The sequence below is a fragment of the Typopeltis vanoorti genome, chromosome 8 (assembly GCF_054136105.1).
Source record: "Typopeltis vanoorti isolate ZY-2024b chromosome 8, IOZ_Tvanoo_1.0, whole genome shotgun sequence".
In the NCBI taxonomy this organism is placed as follows: Eukaryota; Metazoa; Arthropoda; class Arachnida; order Uropygi; family Thelyphonidae; genus Typopeltis; species Typopeltis vanoorti.
The window spans coordinates 28,219,679-28,235,997 of NC_143556.1; the positions used below are offsets into that span (position 1 = coordinate 28,219,679).

General features: G+C 34.4%; 1 protein-coding gene across 3 annotated transcripts in view; it reads left to right on the forward strand.

Annotated features, from left to right (window-relative positions):
• LOC150103873 (rab-like protein 6) overlaps window positions 1-16,319 on the forward strand; it is a 330,329-nt gene that overhangs the window by 78,306 nt on the left and 235,704 nt on the right. For all 3 annotated transcript variants that reach the window (XM_090396585.1, XM_090396584.1, XM_090396583.1), the window contains exon 5: window positions 2,994-3,085. In XM_090396585.1, coding sequence (XP_090252711.1) covers window positions 2,994-3,085 — 92 coding nt within the window. The remainder of the gene's footprint in view (window positions 1-2,993; window positions 3,086-16,319) is intronic.

Here is a 16,319-nt window from a genome sequence, read left to right on the forward strand (position 1 = left end):
TTCACTGGTTTCATTCTTCTTGGTAGTTTTGTTTTACCAATCTTATTTTGGCTTATTATTTAAAAATCTTATTTAATAAAAAATTAAAAAATATAAACATAAATGGATGGAACACGTTCAAAGAATGAAAACAGAAAGATTACCAAAACAAGCCTTAAAGTACAAACCATTAGGAAAAAGAAAACCAGGACATCCTCTTAAACAATTCAACAATGACTTCTAAGGCTGGAACAGCCTAAATCCTTGATATGGATGATGATTTTGGCAATAGAGTTAGCATCAGTTAGTGATAGTGGATCTGAAGAGCACATGTTCTGTTGACTGTTGGATACATTGGTTATAAGATATTGATGATCGGTACACAATAAATAACAGAAAAAACTCGCGTAGAAAGATTATTTATTAGTATAATTTTCGCCTGTGTGTCACAGGCATCTTCATTATTATACTAATAATGAAAATGCCCGAAAATTATACTAATAAATAATCTTTCTACGTGAGTTTTTTCCGTTATTTATTGTGTACCGATATGTTTACTCTTTTAAAACTTAAGATATTGATGAGTTTTTGTATTGTAACCATTATTAATTAGGATATCCTGTAGGTTTTCAAGATTTTCTCTTTGTGGCTAATTGAAATGGTGATGGCCATATCCAATCAATATTTTCTCATATAAGCTAGTGGCTAGGATTCCTTTCATCCAGGCCTGGGTTTGATTCCTGGTGTTTTAATTTTATTTATTGCCAGCCTTGACTAGTTGTGTGGTTAGCATATCATCTCTGTAACCAGCACTCTAAGGGTTTGAATCCCACCATCCTCTTGACTGTTTTATGAATGCCCTAAACTGGCAGATAAATTTGATTGCTTAACAGAGATCATTACCTTGCTTTTCAGAGGGCTGAAGTGGCTTGAGAATGTTCCAAACTTTGTCTCTAGAGTATATTTCCATGTTCTGATAATGCTGCATTTCTTATGCTGGGTAGTGGTATCTTCCTGTTTTTTGTATACTGCATATATGTTTGTTTTGGCACATTCTTGGTAAAAGAGCATTTTTACTTTCCCTTTCAAATGTTAAATGGTAATGAGCACATGAGTAAAATGTAATTGTTATATCCAATCCATATTTGTTATTTTAAATGGTATCCAAGCCTGTCATTCCAGTGTTTCCATGTAAATATGGGTTAACTATGGAGAGATCATTGAGACATCCAGTAATCAATAAACTCATAATTACAAAAGTGTTACTTTATCTTATATACAAGGGGAGGGGGGGGATGGAAAGTTCTGATAAACAACTAGAACAAAAATGATATGAAAGCAACTGATATAACCACAAGAAAGAACATACTAGAAGCAGAGTCGTGAAGGTAACTTATGTTCTTATATCATTGTATGTTCTTTCTTGTGGTTATATCAGTTGCTTTAATATCGTTTTTGTTCTAGGTGTGAATGTGTGTGTGTGTGTGTGTGTGTGAATATATATATTATAAATATACCATGTAATCTTTTGTACGAGAGTTGTCTGAAAAGTTCTCGGTCTCGACCATAGATGGCAACACTATCGGCATGATTTTTTTTTTCTTTTCTAAGTTGGTACATCTGTCATAAGCATCCATGTGAAATTGCAAGTCATTCTATCAAGTAGTTTGTTTTATACAGAAAGCAAAAGTGTTTTCTGTATCCCTTGAAATGGATAAAATTGAGTATTGCTTGGTTATAAAATTCTTTGTAAAAGAAGGTTTAATGGCAAAAGAAATTCATTTGAAGTTCATAGAAGTTTATGGGCACTCTTCTCCTTCGCTTTTGACAATTAAGAAATGGGCTCCCGAATTTAAACGTGGCAGTACCAGCCTTGAAGAAGATCCACGTGAAGGACGTCCAAAAAGTGTAACAACACCAGAAATCATCGATCAAGTGCACAATATGGTATTGGATGATTGGCAAGTCAAAGTGTGTGAACTGCTGAGACTATAGGCATTTCAAAACAATGTGTAGGATATATTTTGCATGAGGAATTGCATGGGAAAAAGCTTTCTGCAAGATGGGTGCTGCAGCACAGCATATCACAGCAGATCAGAAACGCACTTGCATGAAAATCTCTGAACAGTACTCAGAGCATTTTAACAAGAATAAAACAATTTTGTGTGTCAATTTATTACTATAGATGAGACTTGGATTCACCATTACACGCCAGAATCCAAATAGCAGTGAAAACAATGGAAAACTGGTGGTTCAGCACCAAAGAAGGCCAAAGTCAGTTCCATCAGCAGGAAAGGTCATGGCATCGGTGTTTTGGGATGCTAAAGGCATTTTGTTTATTAATTATCTTGAAAAGAGTAAAACAATAACTGGGGAATATTATTCCGATCTTTTAACCAGGCTGGATAAAAAAATTCGTGAGAAAAGACCCAGTTTGCAGAAGAAAAAAATCATCTTTCATCAGGACAATGCACCTGCTCATAAAGGTGTTTTTGGCAATGGGAAAATTAAGGGATCTGCATTATGATTTGTTGGAACATCCACCCTATTCAGTGCCCTCTGACTTCTGCCTCTTCCCAAAACTAAAGCTCTTCCTCGCTGGTCAGCATTTTTCTTCGAATCAAGAGGTGATTGCAGCTGTAGAGGGGGTATTTTGCAGATCTTACTGTGAATCACTACAGGGAGGGGATAATGGTGCTGGTGCATTGCTGGAATAAATGTATTAGTCTTAAGGGAGATTTTGTTGAAAAATAAAAATAATTTTGAAATTATAAATTTGTTGTTAGGCCGAAAACTTTTCAGACCACCCTCATAATATGAGAAAACAGGCACAGATCTTACATTTTAAAGAGAGAGAAAGTTTGGTCTCTAAGCAGGTTTCTCAGCTTATCTAACTTTTGTGGCATATCAATACTAATGTGCCATAGGCTCTTAATCTTTTGTAAGTAGAATTTCCTTAAAAGGGAGAATGCACAGTAATTACTTCTTAAAATGATACTTTGTTTTGAATTAAGGTACCAGAGGAAGCAGCTTTAGATGCTGAATTTATTGATGTCTACAAAGGAACAAATGGTGTTATCATGGTATTAGACATAACAAAACAGTGGTAAGTGTTTATATCTTACATTTTTTAATGCAAACCATAATGAATATTTCATTTTTATAAACACTAACTACAAAATCTAAGAAGCTGAATGAAAACTTTATTTTCTGATTTAATTTGGAGTAATATGACTGTTATTGCACAAAACTGATAGTATACTTGGACCAAAGTTATTATAAATTATGTCCAATATCTGTATTGGTCTGAAGAGTTGCTCTCTTCAGGTAGCCAATATAACTTTTTAGTTATATTGGCTACCTGTTCTTATTTGACGAGGCTCTGTGAGTCCTCTTTTTCAGACTCTTTTTTGAAATAAATTTTCACTACCCATTGCCATTGAATAAGGGATATGTTTTATGTTTTGTTTTAATTTGTCATATTTTATTCTGGATAACCCCTTTTTTTTTGTGAGGTAGGAAGGTTCTATAAAAAGAACACTCAAAGTTGTCAATTTTTTATGTTAGAAAGAGCTGCATTAGCATACCCTTTTTCATAAATTTTTTTTTTCAAATTTAAGGGAAGATTTGACAGCATTATTACAGAACCTATGCACTCCCAGTAAATGAAAAATTAGCATGCTGACAAATAGATAAAGTTTAGTATAGTAAACATCTAAACATTATCTATATGGCAGCATGCTTGCTAACCTTACCATTTATGAAGCCAGTTAAAGCTGCATACTAACAGTATATTAACCGTATCTATATACCAGTGTGCAGGTCATATAGCTAGATGGAAATTAAGGCATTGTTAACACACTTTCGCATGAACTATATATCATGTGTGCACCGTACTAATTTTTATAAATGGTATCAGTATTTATGGGATATTGGTTTCAAATTTTCAATTTTAGCTAGCCTGATTGGCTGAGTGGATAAGACCCACTCTTCAACTACCAGACTGTGAATTTGAATCATATGGGTGCCATGGGATGTTTATTGAAAAATCAGCATATTAGTGTGTGTGTGTGGGGGGGGGGGGTTAAACTTCAGCATCAGTTTACTTTGTGCATTCAATGGTTTTACACCCTCTATTCAAAATGAAACCAAACTTTTGATAGAAAATAAAACACATGCCAATTATAATTATTCAAATCATTTATTCCAATCAATTACTCTCCCTTAGCTTCGATTAAGCTTTTGGCACGGTCAATTAATTCATTAAATGAGTTTTTTATATCGGTTTTTGGGATACTGTTGAGGGTCGTGGTTACTGCCGCTTGAACGTTTTCAATGATGTCGTATTGCTTTCCTTTCATCGGCAAATGAAGTCGGGGAAAGAGAAAGCAGTCACAGGGTGCTAAATCAGGTGAATATGGTGAGTGATCCAACACACAAACGGTTTTTGTTCAAAAACTGTCTCACAATGTTCGAACGATGAGATGGAGCATTATCTTGCAAAAGTGACCAGCTGCCTGCATCACGATATTCATTCCGTACTCTACGAATTTTCACTATCAATCCCTTCAAACTTTGAGATAAAACTCCCCATTGACCATTTGGCCAGGCGGAATGAATTCTTTGTAGATAATGCCCTTGGAATCGTAGAAACAAATCAGCATTGCCTTTACTTTTGACTTCTCCAAGTGACTTTTTTTTCCGGATGCCCCTTTTCTGGTGGTCTCCACTCAGCACTCTGGCACTTTGTTTCAGGCTCATACTCAAAACACCATGTTTCATCACCACTAACGATCATTTCAAGGAAGTTTGAGTCCTTAAGAGCAGTTTTAATGAAGTCCTTGCAGTGTTCAATTCGATACATTTTTTGGTCATCAGTCAACTTGTGGAGAACAAATCAAATTCAATTTACTAAGGCCCAAACTCTTGATCAAAATGTTGTGCACAGTTGATTTCAGAATTCATCTTCAATTCATCCCCAATTCATCTTCAATCAATCTGACAGACGATTTTGGGTTTTCTTTGATGAAATCATGCACTTTTTGGATGTTAACTTTGCTCAGTCCAGTTTTTGGATGGCCTGACTTTTCATCGTCTTCAAGTGTCTCACGATCACTTTGAAATCACTTAAACCACTTGTAAACTTGAGTATGGGAGAAGTATTCATCACCTTATGCTTTTTGAAGCATTTGATACGTTTCGGTAAAACACAAAAGTCAATCGCAGCTCTCTGTTTGAAACTCATTTTCCAACCCTTCTTCAAAACACACTGTCACTCTTGGCACTATAACTCTGCTTATAACGAAACAAATGTCATTAAAAGTTGACACAACACTAATGAAGGTTGCTGCTTTTGACAACAAAAAGATACAACTGGTGGCACCACTAGTTTCTTCTATTTTCGAAAAGTTTGGTTTCTTTTTAGACAGAGAGTGTATATATATATATATATATATATATAAAAAAAAATACTGGTTGTTGAAATTATTGTTTTTGTTTTTTCTTACTGTATCTGAAGACCTTGTGAAATGCTCTAATCATAAAATCAGCTTTGCTATGCACACACAAATCTTTACCAAAGCCAGATGACCTACAATACATAATATTTTTCAGCTTAAATAAATAATAATCCTCTAACACCTCGATTCTCAAATGAAGATATAGACAACACTGTATTATCTTCAACTTTGGAAACTGGTAGGCTACCAATTTCCATCTTTTACGCTCGCCAAGCTCGAGTGCATTCTTATTATGTACTAGATTAGAAACTATGTTCCCTACCTCAACTTATCATTTATTTATATATACTTATGTGTTCTATGGTCAATTTTTCTGAGTTTCGGTATTAAAAATTTCCATTTTTTTCTTGCAGAATAAGAAATTTTATCATGAAATTACCTTACACTGATGCTTATTTTATGTGAAAATTCTGGAATCTCACCCATGAAAGGCTTTTTTTGTTAAACTTGCAATACATTGGCAATTTGGGTAGTTTAAACTTAGATCTGGGAGTCCTGCTTTAGAGAGAGACTAAACACAACACTTCTTCAAACCAGTTCAAGTCTCTAATAAGCAGGGAGTGGTTGAAAATTTGCTATTTTTGATCCCTAAAGCAGGACTCCCAGATTATCTTCCGGATAAAGTAGAAATCTTAGATTATTCAGCTATCAATAAAATCAAAAATATTAACATTAGTTACAATAAATAAATGCTAAATTATTTATAAATATGGCATTTCAAACTACATATGTATCTGTACAATACAGTACTACTCAGTCAATTGATACTTTTGAAGAACCGGCAGAGGTCATACATAATGAAACAGAAGCAGTTGTTAATGTTGTTAACAAACTAGTTAACAGTCAACTCCTAGGTGAGTTTGTCACTCCATGGGGTCTTAGGATAATAATGACTACAGCTTGAGATTTCTACAACTGACATCGCTGATCTGCTTCAAGCACTCAATGGAGAAAACCCCCCTTGAAATGGCAAAATGTGAAGAAGCTAGGAAAGATAATTTAACAGCTGAAACTCATGTTTGTTCCTTCACTCTCAAGGAGCTTGACAGAGCTTTTCAACACACAGAAAAGGCAGTTAAGATTTTGAGTCAAATTTTGAGTGCAGTGGAAAAGTTGCTGAAGATTTAAAAAATGTTTATGCATGCTATCATGAAATATATAACAAAAAGCCTGTTCTTATAGTAATGTACTATTTGGTGATTGTTTCAAAGAAAGATATGATAGGTGTATTAGCATTGTGTGTGTATGAGCTGGAAGTGGTCTTCTTCTCTCTCTCTCTCTCAGTGAGTCCTTAGAATTCCTGGAGGAGCCTACATACTAATAATTTTATCAAACCCAGACTACAAAATTACTTGCAAAAGTACAATATAATCTCACGAAAATGGATTCCAAAAAAAAAAAGCACTATTGCATTACTAGAAGATATTATGGACAACATATACAAAGCTCTGAATAAAAACAAATTCCCCATACTTATACTGCTAGATCTAAAAGAAAAGCATTTGACACTTTCGACCACTTGACAAATTACACTCCATTGGAGTCTGCAGAAAGTTACACACCCGGTTCAGGAATTACCTATCAAACAGTATTCAGGTAACAGAAATAGGTTTCAACCATAGTATAGATATTCAAACAAAACACAAAATCCCTTAAGGCACAATACTATCACCCACCCCTTTTAATATATATGTAAATGACATTCATAACCCCTCCAAATACAGAGCCAAATATATCAGTATGCAGATGACACTACATTACTAACAATCCACAAAGACATTAATATTGCCCTCTCCAATACCAAAACCTAATTGGTTGGTTATTAACAACTCGAGAGTAACATGTCCTGTACCAGTTACACTACTCAGTCATACATATCAGTGTATTGTCAATTCTAACACTTGCTGTTGTCCTGAAACTACATCCATAACACATGTTAAATACCTGAGCCTTTATATCTATGTCACTTTAAATGGACCAAACACATTGAATACCTTCAAAAAATATTCCCCATTATTGCAGCTAATTATTCCAATTAAAGGATATGATACCAATCAGTATTAAAAAAAATATCTACCATAGCATCTATGATAAGATATGGCATCAGTCTATACAAACACAGCACAATCACCTGTCCAGATTAGAATTGTTGCACAAAACAATCCTTTTCATGGTGAAAAGGATTGTTTTCAAATACATTAAATACCAAACACATTGAAGGTATTCAATGTGTTTGGTCCATTTAAAGTGACATAGATATAAAGGCTGTGTGAGAATTATTGGTGAGGCAAGAGGTGTGTGAATTTTAAACCCGGATTTTTTTTAAGGATGAGCAGAGAATTCTTTCGGAGGGAGGGGAAAGATAGAAAATTATTTTTGAGGAAGGAGAAGAATATGATGGGATGAGATCAGGAGGTGTGAGTAGTTTCGACAGTGCATTGTCTATGGAACTCGTCGAAGTATCTTCTCCCATGGGAAGTGGCACTTCCACCACGAGCTTCGAAGACGACTCACTGTCGAAACAAATAAGTTATATATCCATTTATCTGACATATTTGAATAAGAAGACAACCAGCAACATCCTACAAAGGTATATCCAAATTATTATTCCTATATATATTTTCTTCATATATCTGTCTTCAAAACATCAGTAATGCCCTGAAAATTGAGTAAAAAGCCAATCACATTATATAAAAATGGGGTACTCCTAAACAAAAATAGACTAAATAGTCATAAAAATAATATTTACTTAGAGGAGTAACATGGAAATTTTTCCAGAAATAATACCTATAGGTTCATGGGACCGGTTTGCCTGTTTTGAAGGATGAAAATCCCGAGTTAATGGGAGAAAAACCCTCCATGAGACCGGTTAACTCATCTTTAGTCAAAAGAGACCAGATAAAGGTTCTTCACGTCATGGATGGGAATCGAACCCAGGTCTTTCCGACCAAAGGGCTTCGTCTATACCGACTGAGCTACAGAGGCTCAGTTTACTTACTACTACTAATAATAAATTATTATTTCTGCCTTCTATTGCTGATAGTGTGTATATTCATCTAAAAATGCATTTTCTAATGTTTATTTCTTCTACACAGAAAATACAATATGTGAATTGTATAAATGTATATAGTCTGTATGAACATTATTATTATTGAAAAAAATAGAATATGAAAAAGCGAAATGAATTCATTCAGCATTTCCTGCTGCTAATAAAAAACGAAACTAAATATAAATTGTGAAATAAAATGAACTGCAAATGAAATATTCATAACCAATTTCCATTAAAAGACAAAAAGAACTCTCTCTTAGGGTCACTTAAGGATCAAAGCCAAATAACTGGGAGGAGACTCCACATAGCCCTTCAAGAATGCAGAGAACTGACTGGGGCTTCTGATCTGATGCCCAATCCTCACCTTCATGTATTGGACCTCATTAGTAGTTATCTGCTAATGGGGTGCACCATGAGGATGGATTGGCAGTTTGAGACTTAGCTGAACAAATTGTACTCTCTGTTGGCTTAAACCACAAATGCATATGATGGTACACCATGATCAGACTTCATGTTACCAAGGTCCCTGCTGATTTTGTCAGGGAACCAGGGCAAACAATGAAAAGTCAGCTACTAGAACCTATCAGTCGAAATTGAAGGTAGAAACCATCAGTATAAGCTGTATTAATGGAAATGAAATCAAAATTGCAGAATTGGAAAAGTACCATGTGGAAATAATTTACATTACTGAGACAAAGAAGACAAAAACAGGTGAGATCTTACTAAATAATAACTATAGGATATTGTATTCAGACAATAATGATCAAGGAATAGCAATACCATTTAACACCAAACACGAAGATAAACTTCTTGATTGGAAGGCAGTTTCAAGTAGCGTTATGTGGAAAAACTTCAAAATGTAGAAATGGACAATAAATTTATTTATGCTTATCTTTCTTTTAAGGAAGAAGTGGAAGAATTTTTTGAGTCATTAGAAGAGGCAGCTGAAATGAAGAAAATGGAAAAAGCGGTTCTTGTTGGAGGCCTAAACAGCAGAGTAGGAAATTAATCCCATCTTGAGAAAGTTTGGAGAAAAGGGCAAACTAATAATAATGAACAGTATCTGCTGGATTTCTGCTCAGGATACAGACTAGTGATTGTCAACACCATGTTTCAACATAAAGATGTGCACAAGTTCACGTGGGGTTCCTAGAAAATAAGTCAGCAGATGTCCTGGAGAAAAATGTAAGAGATCTGAGCTATGTGTAAAAGTAGCTAAACAAAAGTTGTGGGAAGACTTTGGTAAGAATATAGAAAATAAATATCACCAAGGTGGCAAAATGTTCTGGAGACTATTGAGAAAGTTAGAAATGGAGGGAAGAGCACTGTAAAAGGACTCAAAAATGATAAAGGTGACATGATAACTGAAGATAAGGATATCCTAGATATTTGGAGTGATTATTTTGAAAGACTTAAATGAAACAAGCAGTGTCAGAACCATAGTTAAAGATTTTCAAGAGGAATGCAAACAGGAGTACATGTTAATACTAGAGGTAGAAAAAGTCATCAAAAACTTGAAAGCAGAAAGGCAGCTGAAGTAATGATATTCAACAAGAAATGCTTAAAGGTATAAAAGTTTTCCAGGTCAGGTCTAATTCTCAATGATTGGAGTAGAACGCTAATAGTTCCCATCTATAAAAAAAAGGAGCAATAAGACTTAATGTTCCAGGTGAGATTTATGCAGGTATATTTGAAAAGAGGTTGAGAAAGACTGTGGAAGAGAAGCTTTGAGAAGAACAGCTGAATGGGTTCAGGCTAAATAGAGGTTGTCAAAAATCAGATTGTTGAGAATATGACTAGAATCTGTACTTAAGTTTTGTAGAGCTGGAAAACGGATATGACAAGGTGCACATAGAAAAGCCACCGCCAAACTCTTCACTGTAATACACTACAATTATGGAAAAAACCAAAAACTATGAAAATAGGCAAATGCATTCTGAATGAATAGCCTATAGAGCAAGTAAAATATTTTCTCTCTTTGGGCACAGTTTTAGCAAAGATGGCAAGTTAAATCTAGAAATAGACAACAGAATAAGGAAAGCTGGTATGGTAGGAAGTCAACTGAATAAATTTATATGTAATGAGAGAGAACTACCAAAACACCAAACTAGCAATATATAAGATAACGTTCAAACCAGTTTTAAGTTATGAATCTGCAAGTTGAGTTAGAAACAAAGCGCTCGATCAAAGACTTGAGAACCACAGATATGAGTGATCTGAGAAAAATTAGTGGAGTGAACAGATGGCATCAGCAGAGCTAATGAAAGGTGGTATGACCACTTAAATAGAATGGGGTGAGGAAAGGTTGGCATGTTTTATGGCAGGAAAGGGATGCAAAGGAAAACCAAGGTCTAGGTGGATTGAAGTACCTTAAAAGCACAAAATGTTAGATATGATAATATTGGAGTGCTGACATGTAGTATACTAATATGGAGGAAAATCGTGGATAGGAGATTAATAATAATGCAAACTTAATCATGTAGTTCTCTTGTAGTAGCTTGATTATATATTTGTATGTGAAAAAAATGTAAAATACATTATTATTATTATTTATGCATATTTATTATAACATTACTTACCTAAAAATTCTGTGCTGAATATTTGTAGTGAAAAAAAAAGTGATAGCGATGCTTCATTTGTATATTTTAAATATTCTGTATATGTGATGAGGATAATAAACTTTGGCAATTTAAAAAAACAACAACAAAAAAAAAAAAAACTACCACCATCATCCTTTATAGAGTCAGAAGACTCATCATGTCAGGTACACATGCTTGCACACAAAGCTAATCAAAGTATATTTTAAACTTATTCATTGTATCCTGCCTCATTACCTGAGTTCAAATCCTGTCATAGGCATCGATGTTTGTCTTTAGGTGGGAGATGAATTTCATTGCCTGGTGTGAGACTATTACCTCCTCTATTAGAGGCCTGAAGTGGCTTGAAAAGTGACATTTTTGGTCTTTAGATGGGTTTCCAGACTGTAAAAATAAAATAATTTGCAAAAATATATATAAAATTGATAAAAATGGGGGAAAAAATCCTTAGCCCTCTCTCTCACAGTACTATAGTTTTACTAATAACCTTTCATGGATGGCAACCACATTAAAAAAAAAAAAAAATCTGCATTCACCACAATTTCAGGGAATACATTATACTCAACTGCTCTCCATGCAAAGCTCTCTTTATATAGCTATCCAGGGATATTCCCTAGTTCTACCTTCTTCTCTCATTCTGTGAAAAATTTCTTCTGTATTAACCTGGTAACAGCTCTTTACCAACTTAAATGTCTCGATCATATCCCCTCTCTTCACAAGTGCATGCATTGCATTCTCTCAATCTGTCTTTATATCCCACATTCCAAAGATCAGTTTACTCTCTTTGTCAGTCTTCTCTTGACCTTTTTCTAATATATCCTAATCACCTATAGAAAACTAGGTGACCAAATCTCTGCACAATAATCCATATGAGGTGTGATCAAGGACTTATACCATGGAACCAGAACCTCTATTTCTACACATGAAGGTACTCCGAATCATTGCTATAATTTAATGTGAGACCTTATAACTTGTGCAATGCAACCTCTAAACTTAGTCCTTGTTCACTACCACTCCAAGGTCTCTTGGAGTGATATGTTTCCTCAACTTTCTCCAAAATTTCCCCATCAAGTATACTTAGCACCCCATTATTGCTTACCAAATCTCAGAACCTTACACTTTGCAACATTGAACTGCCTGTTCCATGCTGTTTCCCACTCATATAATAGAATCTATCCAAATTCTCCTGTAAGGTCACATCTGCTCTTTGCATTATCACCAGTTTTGCATCATCTGTATATTATTAATATCAATAATATACAAAAACACATCTCCTTGCAGATATGTCTAATGTTATGCATTAAGGGAAATCGAAACTAGTCTGGGTAGTGGCCCTTCCCTTAATGCATAACATTAGACATATCTGCAAGGAGATGTGATTTGCATTATGGGAGATACTGAGATAGGAGTGTTGGTAGCTTGCTCCACCTTTGCAAGGAGTGTCCTGGTGTTGTACTACCTTACCCCAGTCCTGAAGATACCTTCAGGCAAAAACTTTGTTTGCTCACACTTGGATAAAGGATTAAACTAAATTTATTATATTCTAACTAAGTGAAAAATAAACTTTCAACCAGCAGGCTTCTTTGTTATTATCTAAGTGGTCTCCCTTGTTTCACTCTCTAACTTCCAGTTTGCTTTATGATTAGCTATTCTAATGAATTACATTTCTTAGGATAGTAAACGATTGTGTCCTGTTAATGGTTCATATAGGTACATGCGTAGCCTTGCACTATTCTGGTTCCATAATGCTAGACTAGCAGATAGCAAAACAGTTAGCAAACTCTCTTACTCCCCCTCCCACCTCACTGGCCACACCACATCCTATATAAAAAATTATCCATTTTAAAACTTCTATTGAAAATCTAACCTTGAATACTGTATTTACTGGAATATAACTTGCAGTTTTTTTTCCCTAAAACTAAAGTTAAAAAATCATGGTGCAAGTTATATGCAGGGATTTTTGGAAACTAACATTTTTCAGGAAAAAACTCAATTAACATTTATAATTAAATCCTCAGTATTCATTATAATTGCTCACATTATTTATAAAATGAATGCATTTAAATTTTAATTATGAACATTGTTTACACGATCATCAGTTCACCTTCATCACATGATATATTTGAATTTTAGCTGCAGTGCCTTTGTAATTAAATTAAAACACAGTTTCATTACTGCTTATCCTTTTATCATTTCAATCATATGAACTTTGAGTTTAAAACCCACACTGTATCTGGAATGTTTCTCCATATTTCAAGCAAAAATTAGTAATGTACTAGAATTGAGATATATTATAAACAATCCTTCATGAATGACTAATGAGAAATGAAAGGGAGCGTAAAATGGACAGCAATGGCAGGCAAGTAGATAGTGCAGCTATGAAGATATACATATGATTGGTGTGGTATTAACAAAAGATCACTCGACTCAGTGATAAAAGCAAGCCGACGATTGCTGAGCTGAAATTCTGATTCTGTTCAACTGAATCCCATAATATTTAAAACTGTCATAACAACATTCACTACCTATTTCTAAAAGTTTTAAACGTTTTTCGTGTGCAAGGTATATGCAATACTTTTTAATTTCTTTTTTCATAAAGCAAAATCAGGGATGCGAGAAACATGCAAGGGCAAGTTATAATCAAGTAAATATGGTAATACAGATATATCAGTAAGCTTTGACATCACTTCATTGTTTATCAATATTTCCTTGAATGACACCTTAACACTTTGTGTTTTTCCTTCCGATATCTTAGGTGTCTTTTTCCTTGCCATGAATTCTGGATATTTTTCTTGGAAGAGCAAAATTTGCAGAGGGAACTGCTGTGGGTTTCCCCATCTCACCCCCACTTGCCAATTTTTACATGAACAATTTTGAAAAATAAGTGATAGAATCAATTCCCCTCCCTTGAACCTTCCAGCTACCTTAGATATGCAGATTTTTTCTTTGTTTTGCCTCATACCCCAGACACCTTAGACTCTTTCTTCTGTCACCTCAATAATCTATATCCAAGAATCCAGTTTATGATGGAAAAGGAAACCAATAATAGTTTACCTTCCCTTAGACACCTTAGCGACATGCCTTCTGAATATAACCTCTCCATTGTTTACAGAAAACCACTCATGGATACATTAACAAACTTTCCCACTATCACCCATCTTAACAATATGACATCATTAACCAATAGAGCTGACAATTTGTGTTCCAGTAGAGCCCCTCTCTCTCAACAGAACTCAACCACATACCATGGCTACAGTTTATACATTAAAAAAAAAAAAAAAAAAAAAAAAAAAAAAAAAAAATTCAAGTCCTGAAATAAATACAGCTTCTGCACAACTTTTAAGACCCACCAAAAACTTGCTATCTTTACCCATTCCATTAAAGATCAGCTCCCTTCTTTCTTAGTACCTGGAGTATATAAAATGTACTGTTCCTGCAAGTTGGCATATTTTGGACAGACAGGTAGATTAGCCATCATCCACATTGATAAACACAAAACATACATCTGCAGTCATGACTATGGTCAAGTCTGTTCTTTTGGACCATGTATTGGACTACTCACAGGATATTCTGGAAAAAATCCACTATGCTCCATCACAGTTAATTTAAAAAAGACTTTTTTTTGCAGTTGCACTCAGAAAGCAACCAAATTTAAATAAATAAAGATGCAAGAAACTTCCCAAAATTTGGGAAACATTAATCTTGAGAGATTCCAATTTGCAACCTAGGTCACCTACAAACGCACACAGAGAGTGCCCTACCTTTAGGGTCAGATCCATGTTTCATTTATTACTGTTGCCTTTGTATGTGTTACAATGTCCCCCCCCCCCCCAAAGATGTCTCAGTGACAGATGAAATATTGGAAGAGTTAAAATAGTTTTTAATCCTTTCTTAGTGTTGTTAATACTCCATTAAACCTCCAACATTCTAGACTACCAGAAGCAGTAGGAGTGGGTGGTGGTGGGGGAAAGTGTTATAGGTTTGATTCTAATCATCTTATTTCTGAGTTAATCTTCGGGACAGGCAAGCAGGTTTACTCTTGAAACTCAATTTTTTAAGTCTCTGACTCTAAAATTTGATTGTCAAATTTTAGAGTCAGAGATTTTAGATTGTCACTACTTAAGTCAGCAAAATGAGTTAGGGTTTAGGATTGTGAAATATCATCAGTTGGGTGCAATACTCACATAGGAGTATAGTAGCTAACTGATATTGAACCAAAAATATTGCTACTTACCCCTAGGTCATCAACACATGCATTGAAAATCATTAGTCGCTATTGTTAGAGATTGGTTGGTCACCAGTTACTAAAATTAATTAGGGTGAAGGGAACTCTACGTACTTCCTTTGGGGAATAAAAAAAAAAAAATTGAGAATTTTGTTTTCATTTTATGTTTTTGAAACGATCTGATGTGAGAACAGGTTTCTCACTTCTCTTAAGGAAGGGAAGTGGAATACCCCAGAGTATCAGAAGGAGAAAAATGCTTCCACCTTACATTTAACTGAATTTTGGTTGAAAAAGGCTTACAGTAATTTGTGGCAGATGGGATTTGAAAATTCAGAATGTAGTAATTCAGACTTATTTACTGAGAAAATAAGTTTTAGAGTTCTATTTTGAGAAATTTGCAAGGATTCAACTCAGAGCCATGCTAAATTGCTAATGTTAACTTATGACATAGCTTCTGTGCATGTTTTTCATTTTGCTGTTTATTAGTTACACACTCATACCCAATGAGCATGTATTCTTCTCATTAATTTTATTTTGTTAATCCCAAGGAAGTCAGAGAAGCATTTGACTTCCTTGGTATTATCACTGTCATTTTAAAATAAATTATATTCTTAGAGAAGGTGATATGTACAATTTTTATGATTTTACAAACGAGCATTATGAATATTCTAGGACTTTTGAAAAATGAAGTTTTGTTCAAATAAAGATTTATTTGAAACCGATTAATTAGAATTTTTTATTTTTCTTTGTACCTTGGGTTTCATTGGCATAAAAGTAATAAAAGAAATTTTCCAGTTAATTTTCTCATTTTTACTCAATTTTTTTATATATATTATTCCTACATAATTCTTATATTTAAGTGGCCAGGGAGATATATTTTCTTGGATGCATCTCTTTGTGAATAGTGGCTACATGCTTTGGATACTTCTCAGTGAGAGTGATTTCATTGT